At 46.0% G+C, this 17,119-nt stretch overlaps 1 protein-coding gene across 2 annotated transcripts in view; it reads right to left on the bottom strand.

Annotated features, from left to right (window-relative positions):
- The window catches only part of XPO6 (exportin 6), a 54,652-nt gene that overhangs the window by 26,302 nt on the left and 11,231 nt on the right, over positions 1-17,119 (bottom strand). For both annotated transcript variants that reach the window (XM_027732778.2, XM_027732777.2), the window contains exons 2-6: positions 13,058-13,148; positions 11,283-11,395; positions 8,435-8,632; positions 5,699-5,858; positions 5,245-5,322 (exon numbers count right to left, since the gene is read on the bottom strand). In XM_027732778.2, the coding sequence (XP_027588579.1) occupies positions 5,245-5,322; positions 5,699-5,858; positions 8,435-8,632; positions 11,283-11,395; positions 13,058-13,148 (640 nt within the window). The remainder of the gene's footprint in view (positions 1-5,244; positions 5,323-5,698; positions 5,859-8,434; positions 8,633-11,282; positions 11,396-13,057; positions 13,149-17,119) is intronic.

A 17,119-nucleotide genomic window follows, 5' to 3' on the forward strand; every position in this document is an offset into this window, starting at 1 on the left:
TGAGGGTCTTTGGTGGTCATTTAGGAACATCCCATTTGCCAGATTTCCCTTTTATGGTTACGGATCTCCTAATGAAGATCCTTGAGACTCTCTCAAGTATGAGGTCAGGTCATGATGTACTCCTCTTATCATTCTTTGCCCTGACACACAATCCTTGTTCTCAAAACTAAGACATCTGCTAGCACATATTAATCACTGATTTAGGGATCAAACACTATTTTGCTAAAGTTAAAAGAATTTTCCAACATCTTCCCCCCCTGCTGCATAGACTACTTTTTAAAGAAACATAACTTGTTTGGGAACACAGCTGGAAAGCAAAACCCACCAGAGTGTCTGGTTGCCCTGTGCAAGGCCAGGAGCTGGACTTTGATGATCCTTGTGGATCCCTTCCAACTCAGAACACTGCACGAGTCAGCAAGTCACAAAGACTTGGTCTGAGATGAACTGGTGATTTCTGTATTCAGGAATTAGCTTCACACAACCCTTCTGGCCTCACTGGGAAGGACACACACAATATTTTGGAAAACAGCAAAGGCGCGGGGTGGATTTTAAAAATCTATTATAAAATTCTCCCCCCTCACAAGGTTGAGCATCCCTGGTGTAAGCTTGGCACAAGTTCTCTGGCACATCCACGTTACACTGAACCTCGGCAGAGAGGCTTCTGCTTCCCTGTGACACTTGTGGGTGATGTAAAGGCAGATGTTCTGGTGTCGGACCAAAAAGCTCCCTCGGTGCAGCACCTTCTCCCAGTGACCAAAACCCCCAGCAGGCACAGATCACACTCCCCAGCCTCTAACCACCCCGTGACAAAGGCTTCCCGAGGAAAATTTGGAAAAATTCTACACAGCCTCAGGATTTATCCTCCATGACTTTCTCCACTCTCCAACTGAAGCCACAGAAGTCGAATATTTGCAATATCCTGTGACAGTTCCACAGCTTCACTACAAAGCTGGTTTGTTTGGGGTATGTCAGTGCTAGTTTCATTTTCTACCTCCTGCACCCAAACAGGGAACAGAAATAACCTCTGTGCTCATCTTCTACATGTCACTCTCTAGGTTCCTACTACACTTCCTCACTCTCAATTCAACAGAACGAAGGTTCTACTTCTGCTGTTACTTACAGGGAAGCCGCTCAAACCCCTCAATCATCTTTACCACCCTTCTACAAAGCTTTCATTGCCACTCTGCACCTACTGACACAGGAAGAGCAGAACTGCAGCCACTACTCGAGGTGCAGCCTTAATTCCACAGAGAACCACAGCAGGTACCTATTTTTGACTGCTACTGATCCGAATTTTCTGTGGAATGAGCTGGTGTGATGCTCAGAAGTTAAACCTGCCTGCTCCAGGGTGAGCTCCCCCCTCACAGCAAGAGGGCACCATTTCCACTCACCTTTCATCTCCCTCCTCTAACCAATCCATCAGCAATCCAGACACTCCCTTATCCCTGATGGCCTTTGCTTTCTCAAAAGCTTTTAATGAGAATCCTTGTTGAAAATTCTATGGAATCCAAGGGCCACCACCAGCCAGGCTGCTCTTCCCACAGATGCTGCCCATCATCTCCAAGCTTCCACCTGCTGGAAACTCACAACTCAGGTTGTTCAACACAGTTCTCTTTCTTGAGTACAAATCTGGCATTTGCTACCCTACAGAATTTGAAGTTCTCAGAAAATCTGAGTGATTCTTTCATGAAAGTGAAATGACCCAACAAAGAGCAGTACAAAAATAACAGGTATGATTTACTGAGCTGTTTCCAAAGTACCCAAGGGCCTGACTGATGAACAGACTCCTCCTAAGTCTCCATTTCTCATCAAGATTGATGTTGTACATCAATAAATTCATAACTCCCTGCCATACCTTACCTTTGCTCCTTTCTCCAGAAACCAAAGGCATCACGTGGCTTCGGCTGAATGAGACAACCCTGCACTTTAATCTTTTCCCTGAAGCAGCCCCATGGTGACACTCACACCTCTGCAGATGCTGGAGGGCAGGAGCTGCTCACACTGTGCTTTTACAGACCTCATGGAGTTCAACGAGGCCAAGCACAGGTGCTGCACCAGGGTCAGGGCAATCCCAAGCACAAATCCAGGTTGGGGGGGAAAGAATGGATTGAGAGCAGCCCTGGGAGAAGGATCTGGGGGTGCTGGTAGGTGAGGGGCTGGACATGCCCTGGCTGTGTGTGCTGGGACCCAGAAACCCCCCGTGCCCTGGGCTGATCCCACAGCATGGGCAGCAGGGGAAGGGGGAATTTTGCCCCTCTGCCCCCTCAGGTGAGACCCCCCTGCAGAGCTGCCTCAGGATATGGGGGAACCAACAAAGGAAGGACACGGAGCTGTTGGAGAGAGTCCAGAGGAGGCCATGAAGATGCTCCAAGGGCTGGAGCCCCTCTGCTCTGGAGCCAGGCTGGGAGAGCTGGGGGACATCACCTGGAGAAGAGAAGGCTCCAGGGAGACCTGAGAGCCCCTTCCAGTGCCTAGAGGGGCTCCAAGAGAGCTGGAGAGGGACTGGGGACAAGGGCCTGGAGAGACAGGACAAGGGGTAATGGCTTCCCACTGCCAGAGGGCAGGGTTAGGTGGGACACTGGGGAGAAATTGTTGGCTCTGAGGGTGGTGAGGGCACAGGTTGCCCAGAGAAGCTGTGGCTGCCCCTGGATCCCTGGAAGTGTCCAAGGCCAGGTTGGACAGGGCTTGGAGCAACCTGGGATGGTGGAAGGTGTCCCTGCCCGTGGCAGGGGGCAGAACAAGATGAGGTCCCTTTAAGGTCCCTTTTAACCCAAAACAGTCTGGGATTCTGTGATTGTTTTAAATGTCAAGCAAACTCCAAATAAATCAATGAGAATTAAAGATTCTCACCTTTTAATCCATTAACACCAGAAAAAAATTCGGTCCTTGTAACTCCCAGCTTTGCACCCAGCTAAATTACTGAAGCTCTGACTTTAAGGGATTTTAAGTGTCTTTGCAAAAAGGTGACAAATTTACAGGATCAGCTGCACTCATGCTCAAGGAGAAAACTGTCAGGGCCTGGCTCTGCAGCACCAAACATTTCTGTTACTCATCTGTTTGCCATACGTCAGTGAATACGCCTAAGGCAGGGATTCATCACAAAATGTGCTATAAATCATGCAAAGACAACATTTGGAAGCTAAGATTATTGCTGAGTAAATGCTATACTGATGCAATAACTCAAATGTTTTCCAACATGGGACATTATCAGAGTTCCTTTGCTTAAGTGATATGAGAAATGACTCTGTCTTCAAGCACTATTTAAACCCTGTGCAAGACTTGCAAGGGACCATTTCACTCTGTGCAAAAAAAGCAAGGAAAGGTTTTCCAAGACCCTGAAGAGATTTGGGCTCTGATGGAAGATATTAAACATTTATAAGGACTCTGGAGCTTATTTTGCCTCTTGGAACAGCTCTAATTTCACCTGAATGTATAGAGAAAAGGGTGGTGGCCTCATCTAAGCAATGAAAAAGTTGGAGAGTCACCAGTAAACAGGAGGATTGTGCTGCATGAATGAAGTCCTTCAGGGAACACAGAAAGTGGGCAAGCAGTGGATGAGAGGGAAGCAATTGGTGCTCCTTTTGGAAGTAGTGGAATCATCATCCCTGGAAGTGTTCAAAAGCCATGTGGATGTGGCACTTGGGGACGTGGTCTGTGGTGGCCTTGCTGGGTTAAAGATTGGACTCAGTCTTAGGGGTCTTTTCCAATTTTAATGATTCCATGAGTCTGTGACTTTAAGAACTTGAAGCACCAACAGTTTTAACATGGAGAAAGTGCTTAAGACACAGCACAGAAAAATAAAACAGAGAGTTTCAAACGAACAGGTTTGCACAGGCAGGACCCAGTGAAACAAAACCTGAACCTCTAAAGGAACTGTCAGTGTGGTCCTGATTCTGAGCAATTATCTTGAAAACACTCTGAGTAAAAAGTTTGTTTGTTTTCCCTGAGAGGGGAGAAAGGGAAGGCCCAGGACAGAAATGCAGCCTAGTTTCAGTTTGAGAAATACGATCCCAAGTCACGAGGTGAACACACAGGTGGATAAAAGCTGCCTCAGCACAAGCCCCAAGGGACTGAGGGACATCTCAAACAGGCTTCAACGACAACCAGCCCAGACTTTGTTCCACTAGTGTCCTCTCCCAGCACCACTTTCACTACTGCCAAGTGATACTAGAAGCTTTGATCTATTCTGTTAATATTTCTTGTTCAAACTCTTCCTACCTACAGCAAAATCCACTCCCCTCCCAACCCAGAGAAATATTTATTCCCATTACAGTTTATGTTTTGTATATAAATATAAGTGACTTAAGCTCTTCTACAGGAAAGAAGCACTTGAAATTTTGCTCAAACTTCAATGTGAAAGTTTTAATACCAATTAAAACATTAACAACAACAACTGTCTAAACCTGACTGGTGCAATCTGGCCACAGGGAAGTGATCTGCAACTCCTAATTCACCGTTTAAGGTCTCAAACATAAGTGAAATGTGTGCCAAGTGCAAGGATGCAAACATATGTTCTCCACTTTGAATGTAACTAAGAAACAGGCATGTAAATGAGTTTAGATCAGATAAACACCCACACAAAAGCCTAACAGGAATAGGTAGAAAACAAACTTGCACAATGACGTGCTCTCTCCAACTCCCTGACTGGAGGGTGCAGCAGGTGGGGGTCAGGCTCTGCTCCCAGGGAACAAGGGACAGGACAAGAGGAAATGGCCTCAAGTTGTGCCAGGGGAGGTTTAGATGGATATTGGGAAAATGTCTTTCCTGAAAGGGTGGTCAGGCACAGGTTGCCCAGGGCTGTGGTGGAGTCCCCATCCCTGGAGGGATTTAAAACCCATGTGGATGTGGCACTTGGGTACACATGCTACTCAGCTGTCAGTCCTCAGGAATGGCTGGACTTGATGATCTGAGAGGGCTTTTCCAACCTTAATGATTTCACAATTCCAACTCGCTGGCACTAGAGCATTTTGCACTGACACTCCACAAAGCTTTCTGCCCTCTGAGGACAACAAGCAGCTCTCTGTGTCCTGTTCACTGAGGTGACATTTGCAGTGGGGCATCTCCTGCAGTGGAAACTGCTTCTTCCTGTAAGGGGTTTTTCTTTCCAATCAGGAATTTGGTGGCCTATGAAAAGCTCTAGGAAAGGGTTATTACAAGACGTTAGACAGTAAAGGAGGGAATCTGTGTGTGATATTGCAGGTTTAAGTACATGGAAACACCACCCTGTAGCTCAGTTTTCCTTACCGCTCTCTCCTGAAGTCGGGGATGGTGGTGGAGTGGCAGCAGTGGCACTGTGCTTGTCCCAGATGCTCTCCAAAATACCTAACCAAAGAGAGATTTTTCAGAACAGGCTGCTAAAGACAAACTGATCTAACAACCATGGCACAGAGTGCAAGAGAACTTCAGTAGAACACGCCTTTAGTGCTGTGAGAAGGAACATCGTGTGTAAAAACTTCTTTGGTAATTTCTTTGGGCTCACTAAGAGAAGACAACCTCCATCCCTCTTCCCAGACAGGACATATGGAGCCCTGCACTTGCTCTGCTACACAAGCTGGCTCATATTAAGCTGCCCCAAATGCCTCAGGGTAGAGCTGAGTGTTCAAACTGCAGGAGCAGCCCACGTGTTGCTTCGCTGCAGCCCGAAAGCGCCGGCTCAGCAGCACTTCTGGGGTGGTGAGGTTGGTGCAGGAACTCGTACCTGTGAGGAGCCCCAGCACCGTCTGCACCTGGTCCAGGAGCAGCTTGCGCAGCTCCTCCTTGCGGGCCACGCTCAGGTCCTCCCGCGGGCACGCCAGCTCCTCCGACGTCGTCTTCAGCATGATCAGCCCCAGGGGAGTGGTCACAGGAGACTGGATTAACTGAGGAACACACGAGTGCAACAGTGATGACAACACCCAGCTGACAGACAGCACTGCTGACACGCAGCACACTGACACACAGCACTGCTGGCAGTTAACAAGGGCTTCGACACTGGGGAGTCTCAGCTCCTGCAGTTTGCAGAGCTCCATGTCGAGGGGAGAGAACTGCAAATAGTCCATTTCCCCAGACAGTAATCTGTGATGTTGCAACAGTTCAAGCCCCGTGGGAATCCTTGGGGTTTCAAGAGAGCTTTCATAATGCCATTGCACACATTCTGTGTTTACCAGTAAGTTTGTTCCTTCTGCTGACATCATCACTCCTCAGAGTCACCTCAGCACCAGCAGTGTCACCACACAACAGGGCTGTCACTGCAGCTCAGGAGCCTGCACCATCAGCCATCAGCTTCCCACTAAAAATACCAGCCCCACACACACCAAAAGCTGCAGCCAGGATCAGATGCCACCAGAACACAGCAGGAGGACCCGACCTCTCCTTGCACCTGAATTGCATCTCAAACTGAGAATTGTGTTTACTCTGCAAAGAGTAACTTCCACCACATGCTGGAATAGGACTGGGAAAAAAGATGACTTTTGCCTTCATTAGCCACTGATGAAAGACTCATTCAAATGGGACAAAGTTTTATTTCCAGCTGAAGGACAGCTCTGCTCTCCACTGCTAACCTGAAACATCCAAAGTGACTTATGCACCGCTCCCTCTGGGAGAAAAACTCCAAAGCCAACCACAGTTACTGAAACTAATCCTTAAAGTCATAATTCTGTAACACAGGCTGACTTTGGTCCTAATCTCCCTGACCCACCAAAGCAGAGCCAGGTTGAGTTAACACTGCTAAGAAGACACGGTTTGGTGAAATATCTGGGGAGAAAAGAGCCCATCTAAAAGCTCCTCATTCAGAGGTACACGAGCTTGGCTTTTGGAAAGGAAGGCCCCTGGCACAGGAGCAGCCAGGTGAAGAACCAAATGAAACACACCACTTGTTGGTCAGTTCTGAATAGGCTGAACATCATCTCTCTGAATACTTTCTGACAAATCCCAGAAGTCTGAGCAATACTAGGCCCTGACACTGTTTAAAACAAATTTTAAACCCCTAAGGAAGCAGCACTTTCTCTGTAGAACGACCGGATTTGCATAATGACAACAGAATAGTCCAATTTATTTTTCTTCTCCACCCCTGCAATGGTTCAGTAAAAGGTATGGAGACTATTCAGAGTACTGAGATACAACTTAATGCTAAATAATCAAACAGTTGCTTCAAATGATCTCAGAAAAAAGTCTTGAGATAGGACTCATCTGCAATTCTAAAAGCAAGTCATGCTGCTCCTGTGCTCCTCTTCATTGTTTTCAGGCCTTGGAATTCACTATTAGTGCTTTTCTTCCACTTCCTCTGAACATCTTTGGAATGTGTCTGCTACATAAATTAATTTATGGGAACATTTCCCTCCATAGCTGAGTTCACATGGAGAGGCTTAGGGATAAACAGATTCCTAAAGTGAGCTCTGCAATCCCTTAAGATAACCCTCAGAGTGCTAGAAAGGCCAGTGGAACTCAGGAAGCAATTCAGTTCAGATCCAGGTGAAAGGACAGCCAAAACAACAAGTATGGACGGTCATCTCAAAATATTTAGTGTCAAACTGACAATTCAGGCAAAAATTGCAGCATGTTACACCACAGGAAGCTGTCTGAGAAGTGATTACACCAGTTACTAACAAGTTCTGCAGACAAGTCAGTATTTTTTTTAAACTTTGCAATTAATACTAAAGCCATTTCCCTTAACAAATAAACTCCTGACACTCAAGGACCTGGATTTAAATCACAGTCTCGTGGCTTGGCTGTGGGCTTTGCTGCATTCAAATCATGTCATTATGTCAGCAGAAAAAAAAACCCGTGCAGCACTTCAGTTTACACTCAGCCTTTTTAAGCTCATTAGGAACAACTTTAAGGAACCTGGAGACAAAATACTCAAATCCAAAGAGGTTTACACCAGCCTGGTCAAGCTCCAGCAGCAGTGAGCTCTTAACCTGGCTCAGGATTCCCTGGAAAGATGCTGAATTACAACCAAAATTCCAATTAATGGCACTGTCTCAGTCAGGATCCTCTGATTCATATTCGAATCTTCCTGCAAGAACCTTCTTAAACACCCCACCAACATTGCATTAGTGACTTCACACAACGAGGTACCTGAGATTTTAGGGTATTGGGTGAGAAACCTCCAACAGCCACGTTGAGAAACTTCACCTTTGAAAATCACCCAGTGACACATCCATAGTTTTACTGACTTTTTTCTTTAAAGAACGACCCACAACATCTTTATTTTCAAGAACTACCTCATAATATTTGAAATTCAAAGTTTATCCTTGTTTCACTCACATAACTAGAAAGACACGTAACCTGTAGGAATTTAAACGTTACCCCAAAATTAGAAAGGAAAAGGAATTTAAAAAGCAAGTTTGGTTTTCATGTAGTTACTTCATCTTCATCAAGGCAAGCCACTACTCGAGGAAACAAAATGATGTTTCCAGAGGGAAAAATTGGTTTGGTTCATGGATGGACATCTCACCTGCAAGATGTTGGTGAAGAAGTCGTGGTAGAACATGGGCCAGTCCTGGCGGCCGATGTCCACGATGACTTTGCAGAGCTTGTTCCTGATGAAGTAAGGCAGAGTTTTGTGGTGAGCCAGCAGGAGCTTGGGCAGGCAGCTGCGGATCTCCATTTTGTCTTGAGATGGGACCCCGAGCCACATCTTATTGATCAGGTTCTGGAAAAGAACAGACAGAGCTCCCAGATGAGCTCATCTTGGACGTGCTTTACTGAACTCAGTGAGGGAACGTGGACACACAGAATCAGGGCATCACAGAACGGTTTGGATGGGAAGGGACCTTAAAGCTCATCTTGTTCCACCCCCTGCCATGGGCAGGGACACCTTCCACCAGCCCAGGTTGCTCCAAACCCTGCCCAACCTGGCCTTGGACACTTCCAGGGATGGGGCAGCCACAGCTTCTCTGGGCAACCTGTGTCAGGGCCTCACCACCCTCACAGGGAAGAATTCTTTCCCTCCTGGAGCCCCTTTAGGCCCTGGAAGGGGCTCTAAGGTCTCCCCAGAGCCTCCTCTTCTCCTGAGGCTGAACAACATCATGCAGGGACAGAGCACTAGCATGTCACCATTTTAGCTGGTTTTTGGTCAAGCAGAACTAACTGGCAGTCATAGAACTATTTCCACTATCTTTTAACCCTGGACATCCAGATTTTCCCCTTTAAAGGGGAAAGCACAGTCTCCTGTGAAGCAGGAAAAGAGCAAAGCAAGTTCAGTTTCAGATGGCTCTGATGCCACCTGGGTGTCCTGAAGCTGAGCTGGAAGGTCACTGCAGTGACTGCCTGGCAGTGACAAGGCACCACTGGAACAAAAAGCTTTTAGTCCACTTAAAGCCAGAAAAATTCCAAAGGAAGGCACAGTTGCAAATTGCTTCCCTGCCACTCTACGATCCCATTTAGGGACTCTGGAGCATTAGGAGCTGAGCCTCTTGGAATAACCTACAGAGAGGGCTTTTACTGAGGCACATCCACAGTAGGGATGTTCTGTACAAAGGCACCACTTCACAGCAGAGAGGTACACAGGGATATTTATACATGAACTCCTCAAAGAAGTTGGTTTTGGGGTTTTCTAGCAGAGAAGATCCAAAAGGATTGTTTAAGAACAACAATGACCCAAGCAACTGAGGGTTCCTCAATGCAAGCCCAGAAGGAGAGTTTCAGAAGCCCCAATAAAACTGGATGTTGCCTTAGCTTTAATATCTATCTTTCAACGATCACTGTGTTTTGTCCTACTCTGTTAACCTGACAGTGGCAGCTTCCTCCACCTACAAATGTTTTGGGGGAGATGTTTTCTTTTCCAAAAGCAGGAGGTGAAAACGGTTTATCTGGAAGGGGTCCAGGAGGAGTTTTATTCCAGATTCACTGTTAACTTTCTAAACAGTCTAGAAAATACAATATCCTCAAGAAGTTTTGGGAATGATCCTTGTGTTTCCACACACCCTCTGACTGACTCAGCACTCATGGACAGCTGGAGATGGATGAAGCTGCAGACTAGGACTGGCCATGGCTCTGAGGACCAGTTCAACGTGCAGCACTACAGCAGTTAACTTTGGAAATTCAAGCTCCTCCATGGAGACATCCTAATCCCTCACCTGGGCTGTGGAGTTCTGTCCCTCACTCTATACTCAGACAGTGGTTTCTTTATTCTGGGGTTTTTTTCAGTACTAGTTCCTTTTCCCCTTCCAGGGAAGCAGAGGCTCAGTAAACAAAATTCAACTATGAAGTTGAAGGGACATCCACACAGGATGATCACAAGGGTCATTGGAGTCCAACTCCTGGCCCTGCACTTCTTTTCCTTTTCATGAAAATCAGTTTAATTTTTGCAGGCTGCTGTGGGACACCCATCCCAGAGCAGGGAACAATTCCCTTGCCATTTTTCTCCATCAGCCCTCTTTGAGGGGAAGGCAAATCAGATTGATTTTGCAGATCGAGTCCAGACTCCCTATGCAATCCCTAATAAATAAAGTGAATATTTAAGTAAGGAAGTCAACAACAACACAGATAATCTGTCAAACCAACACAACTTTAAGAGCAGAGTTGTTTGTTTTACCTCAAAAGTGGCTCACTGCAAAGGCTACAAGCTCTGATTCAGAGGCTCAGCTCAGAGTGCCCACCCAGCAGGAACACAACAGAGGCCACAACTGGACCAGGGTGAGGTGTGACGTGGACCAAACCCCAGGATATCCTTAGGGAAAGTCACTTGAGAAATCAGTTGATACAACAGAGCTGTTCACAGAGTACTTCTGTTTCTTCCAGTAGACACAGAGATCAATATCGAGGCTTTTAACCCTAATTTTGTTCTTTTATAAATAGGTGAAGGGTGGGATGTGGCCACCTAAGAGAGACCTCACCTCTACAACCAGCACAAGTTTGCAGGATGTAGTTCAAGACCATCAACCACAACAGTGAAATGTCAGAAAGCTAAAAGCATCTTTGTCTTCCCTCTCAGCATTAAAGTCTGCAGGAGCTTGCAGCAGGTAATCACACACATATTTCTGATCATAAAAAGGGTATAAAAACAATAACTCCCTTAAAAGCATCGTGCAGAAACTCAAGCAGCCTCTGAAACTGGAGGTAATTTTGTACTTAGAGATGCCAGGAAATGAATTCTTCAATTTGTGTACAAAGATTCATCTTCCCCTACTCTTAGCCTGCCATTAAGCAACCTCTCTAGCAGAGAGCAATAATAGCATTCTTTATCTCTGTACTTACCAGGGCTGCCATTCTAGACAAACATTTCCCCCCCAAAAATCGATTGCCAGATAAAACTGCACCAGGCAGAAGATGCACTGAGCAGGCAAGAGCTCAGAGCTCACCTCAAACACAGTCAGACTGTACATCATCACATAGTCATTCCTCGTGCTGGACAGAAAGTACAGGCAGAATCTCCAGGCTCCAATCTGCTGGGCAAAGTTATTTAAAAGCTCCTCTGCAAAAAAATAAAGTATTGTTTCAAAATGCACTTTAGTTTTAATTTTAACTTCAATGTAAAACATTACATTAAAATTCCTAAGCTGTAAACAAATCCCTAACAGTGTGTAGTGACAGCACAGTAACACACTGAGCATAGAAGAGACTCCATGTTCAGGGAATGGTTCAAACAATCTGGAGGAGGAAAAAAATATAATAAAATCACACTCTAAAGTATTAAAAGCAATCTAATGAGAGACTTTAATGAAAACAAAATAGATGTGTTATTTTAGAAGCAGTTTTGACATAACTACCACAGCAGACTAAGAGCTGAATATTAAAACAAATCACACAAAAATTGTATTATGAACATTACCATTTTATCTATAAAAGCCAAAAGTTGTGATTTCAGAGCACTGTGGAAGAGTAGGAACATGTTAGATCACACACAGCGTTCTAAAACCACCTTTTCTAAATGCAATTGCTTCAAGAGCAAGGCCAGTGTTTCAAGAACCTCTCTGAACACTCAGGTAAGGATTTGGTCATCTCACATCCAGTGACAATGTGCCAAAAAGAAAAGCCATAAGGGCTATTTTACAGGCTAAGCAAATTTAAAGCTTAATCAATTTGTTTCTTTCCTGCAATTTAAGCAGGAAAATGAGGGATACACCTTTTCCACAGCAGATCTCCACCACGGTAAAAAACACAACAAAACAAAATCCTTGCCTAGTTGTTTATTTTTTACAGGATTTCTGGGAGAACGATTTCTGGGACAAGGATTCATGCTGATCATACTTTTGGTACTAAAGACAGGAGAAACGAAACAATCCCAGAATGGTCTGGGTTGGAAGGGACCTTAAAGATCATCTTGCTCCAGCCCCTGCCATGGGCAGGGACACCTTCCAGTAGACCAGGTTGCTCCAAGCCCTGTCCCACCTGGCCTTGGACACTTCCAGGGATGGGGCAGCCACAGTTTCTCTGGGCAACCTGTGCCAGGGCCTCACCACCCTCACAGATAGGAATTCCTTCCCAGTATCCCATGTAACCCTGCCCTCGAGCAGTGGGAAGCCATTCCCCCTTGGCCTGTCCCTCCATCCCTTGTCCCCAGTCCCTCTCCAGCTCTCCTGGAGCCCCTTTAGGCCCTGGAAGGGGCTCTCAGGTCTCCCTGGAGCCTTCTCTTCTCCAGGTGAACACCCCCAGCTGTCCCAGCCTGGCTCCAGAGCAGAGGGGCTCCAGCCCTCGGAGCATCTTCGTGGCTGTTTGAGAATAAAAGGAACCTGACTCTTTACAGCCACCAACCACTGACACCCAGAGCACCTGCAGGACCTCTGCTGGCTTTCAGGACATATTTAATAACACCAGCCAAAGTGAAACCTCGCTGTTTATTCCTGCTTGTCACTTCCCATTAACTAGGACAGCCTTCTGCTTTGCATGCCTAGTGTTGAAATCCATGCTCCATCTCTGTGCAGTGGTTCTCCAGGACACAGAATCCAACAACGTACAGGAAGAGAAGAATGTCACTGACATATCATTTACAGGACCTGCCATGGGTCCTTTGAAACCCAAGCCGGACAAACCTTGCCTTCAAGTCCTACATCAGCAGGAGAGGCTTCAGGATCAGACACAGCTCCTCCACCCACAGAACACCAAGGGGACCAGCCCAGAAGCACCATGAACTCACCTATCTCGCGTTTCCGCTCGTTTGTCGTGCAGTTGTGGAAGAACTCTGTCATCAGACTCTCCAGAGCCCGCAGCGAGGCCTCTTCCGATGCCTGGGAACGACATTGTAAGGAAAGAGTTAAAACTAACTCCCACTCTGACTCGTACTCGGGAGATGGGCATTAGGTGTCAGAGATGCACCCAAAAACCAACAGGAGCAGAGTGCAAATAACCTGGAATTCAAACTGCTCATTGGTGCCAAGTAGCAACGAGATTCGTCCACTGCAAGTGAAAGTTTTGGACGTGAAGGACCATTTGCTCAGCTCCACTAACTAATGGCAACAATCCCGTTATTTTGGTGGCATTTAGTCATTTCAAGTTAGTTAAGTAGTTCTCACTAAGACAGCAAACTCAAATAAAGATCCTTTCAGATGTTTAGATAATAAATATCATGACATGACCGGAAGCATGAACTCTGAGAGGACTTTTGTTGGACATCAGGAGGAATTTTCTTCACAGAAAGGGTTGTCAGGCATTGGATTGGGCTGGAGTCCCCATCCCTGGAGGTGTCCAAGGAACGACTGGACGCAGCACTCAGTGCTCTGGGCTGGGTGACAAGGTGGGGATCGGGCACAGGTTGGACTCAATCTTGGAGGTCTTTTCCAACCTCAACAATTCTGTGATTCTGTGACCCCTGACACCTGTTCCTGTCTTTGTCTTGGTGCCATCCCGCTGCTCAGGAAGTAGAAGCCTGAAAGATTAAGGAATTTCCCACACTGGGAAAAGCAATATACAAGTATTCAGCAATCTGATACCAGAGGAACATCCCCCTATCCTCAAATTTAGCTTTTATTATTGGAAATCATCAGTTATAGCTCAGTGTTTTTAAGTTCTAAATAAAATTATCAGGATTAGCACACAATCATTGCAGGGTCACTATAGTTCAGGAGCTCTCTGGAGTTGGGATGATTTTATTCTGGCAAGGTACCAGCCTTAGAAAGAGTCCTACTACAGTACAGACCACACCATTAGCTGTGCCTCTCGTGTTTTCAACTCATTCTATCGCTAATAAAGGCATCAAGATTCGAGCCCCAACCATTCTCTGCACAGGAACAAAGTCAACTATTAAAGAAAACTGAAAGTTCTGCCTCAAAAAATGCCAAAACAAAAAACAAAACCCATGCCTGCCAGCCCTCAGCAGAGATGAGCATGTGAGGCAACTTGAGAAACACTCCAGGCTCCTGCTAGTTCCCACTTCCACACAGAGCAGTTTTCCCAAGGGCCAAGCAGCAGGAGACTCTCCCCACTAGATTAACCCCCCAGGAAAACCAACTCAAGCAAGAGCTCTCCAATAGAGAGATAGCAAATCCCCCAAGAGAAGTTTCCAAACCTTGGGTAGATCAATTTGACACAAATCCCCCCTGTTCTCGCACTCCACTTTCCACCAGAAAAGATCAAGATCACCTCAATTCACAGAGAACTCCCAGTTCTTCACAGGATGGCAGAGCTCCATCATCTCTGGAGAGTTAATTGAATCCTTCTTCAGAAAGAGTAGTTGAGATAAGTCGATTTTTTTCCAAGACTCGAGATTTATTTCCTACTTTTGGAAATAAATTACAGAGTTCTCATAAATCTTGAGCATCTGCCACGTCCTCCATTGACTTCAGCACTGAGATTTGGAAGGTGACAGAGTCTCCTCCTAGGAACACACTTAATCTTTCATAGCAGAACACCACCATCGTGATGTTCAACATGTCAAAAGCAGGAAAACAAACCAGAGAGCACAACACAAACATTTAATGCAAAAAGCCCAGGCTGTCCAGCAGCCAAGGCCAACTTGGGCACAAAGAAACAGCATGACCTCCAAGATTGTTTTCTTCTCTTGTCTGACTTCTCCCAGCTGTCCCAGAGGCCAAAGGTGAAGAAGGAAAAATTGTCTGAAGTACCCAAAACCCAGCCCAGGATTGGCTCTGCAAGCAGGAGCCTCCCAGGTCTTCCCTACCTGTGGGCACAGCATGTACATCCCCTTCTAGCCATGGGCTGGGTTACAAAGGATCTGTGTTTGCTGATGCCTTTGGGGATTCCTCAAGTTAACCAGATCCTGGAGCACGTGGTCATCACCCTCCTCGCCAGCAAAGGCCCTGATAACGAGGCCACTGAGATAACGAGCTGCAGGGGAAAATCCCTGCACCCAGACAGCCCAGAGGGTAGATGAGTGAGACTCCAAGCAAGGTAGGGCTGTTGGAGGACCTGTGGCTGTACCTGCTGGAATATTTTCTCTGTTGTTGCTCATGTTATTGTGAGTTTGCCTTCTTCTAGGGTTTACTCTGCATTGAGGAAAAGGGCAGGAAAGCACCACCACGGTCATGAAGAGAATGCCATGAATCCTGGCATGGAGTAGCACAGGTACTAAGGATTGCTTCAGGACAAGATCCCATCCCATGGGCAGCCAGAACCAGCAAGGTGCAGTTCAGTTTCTGCTCTGAAAATCAGCCATTTGGGACATGCACAACTTCCATTTTTAAAGGTTTCCAAGGAAAGTCAGGACCATCAGCAGCAGAATTTACTACAGACATACTGGGTAATGGCAGTTTGCCTCATCTTCACAAGGTATCACTAAATATTCAACTGTTAAAATAGAAATACTTCCCATTTGCTTTCACAAAGTGTATAATCTGACCCCTCTTACCCCTAGTGCCTCCCAGGGCTGGATCAAACCCTCAGGAAATACTATTTCTCTCTTCTGCCAACCACTTGAGGGAAATACACTCAGTTCTGTGACTTGTGTTTGCAGAGCAAGTACTGTGAGCTTCTTACCAGGAGAGCTTTGCAGTTCACTAACAGTATTTGAGGTAAGATGTGACACGTCACCATCCACACCAGCTCCACTGCCTGAACATTACAGTGGAGTTCTGACCCACAGGCAGCCACAGGGAGGATCTTGGCTGCCAAATTCAGCAGATCCTCTGGCAAAGGTGATGTCCTCATCACAGCTCCGTTAGGGGAACAAGGCAGTGAGAGGTGAAAGCAAACATGGCTAAATGCCAACACACCCACAGCTACTGTCCGTGTTCCAACAGGATATCCACACTTTGAGCTGGCAATGGGGTCAAAATAACATCTCAGAGGTGTGTCACAGCTGATTCTCCCCAGAACGGTCCTTTGAAGTGCTGCTGTGCTGGATTGGGTCTGTGCCACAGGTCTGCTCCTCCTGGAATTGCCCCATGTGACCCAAGCGTGACTGGATATGGATCAAGTGAGGGAGAGAGCCACTGTCAACCTCTGTCCTTCCCATCCCACTTCCCCTCATTAAGTTTGCTAAAGGTGTTCCACACGTTATCAGGAGGGAGGTGTGGAGCTGTTTACTCATTCCATTTATCTACGGACTCCAACCTTCCGTGCCCTCTTCGTACAACCAGAACAATTACAGGTTCACAACTCAAACAGCTCCACTCTGACAGAAAACACAAGATTTGCTACCAAGAACTTGCACATGCACTGATTCTCCATCCACCTGAGCACCAAAAAGAAGGATCTACACTACCAGCTGATTTCAGGGCTATCTCCAATTACATTTGAAGTTGTGTGAGTCATTTCTCATTTATGATTTCTGCTGATTAAGGAAAAAAATAGCTGCCAACTTACTGCATTCAGGTTGTTCAGTATTGAGACAGCACCTCAGTAAGGCTCTGGAGAAGCAAAATCTTCATCCCCTGCTGCTGACTCCAGAACAAGCTTAGTTTAGGTTGCAGACTATGACTAAAGCAAACAACAGGGGAATGATCTTTGGATTTCAATTTAGACATTGCACATTTACACTAATGGATAATTCAATGCTAAATTTAAGTTTGTATATAACCAGAGACAATCTACCCCTTAAAAAAGTACCTGATCATTCTGGAAGAAGTGCTTTCTAAAGCCATTTCCATTTTCTCCACAAGCACTTTAAAAGAGTTCACTTCCTCTTCTATTTTTTATTTCATTTTACATTCTCCGAGGGGATTGTTTCGTTTAGAGGAAAGCTTTTCTCTAATGCTTTGCCATAAAAACACAAGCTGTTAACCTTTTAATGTTTGCCATTAGA

This window comes from Pipra filicauda, unplaced genomic scaffold (genome assembly GCF_003945595.2).
Source record: "Pipra filicauda isolate LSUMZ 115617 unplaced genomic scaffold, ASM394559v2 scaffold73_size2923735_pilon, whole genome shotgun sequence".
Classification (NCBI taxonomy): domain Eukaryota; kingdom Metazoa; phylum Chordata; class Aves; order Passeriformes; family Pipridae; genus Pipra; species Pipra filicauda.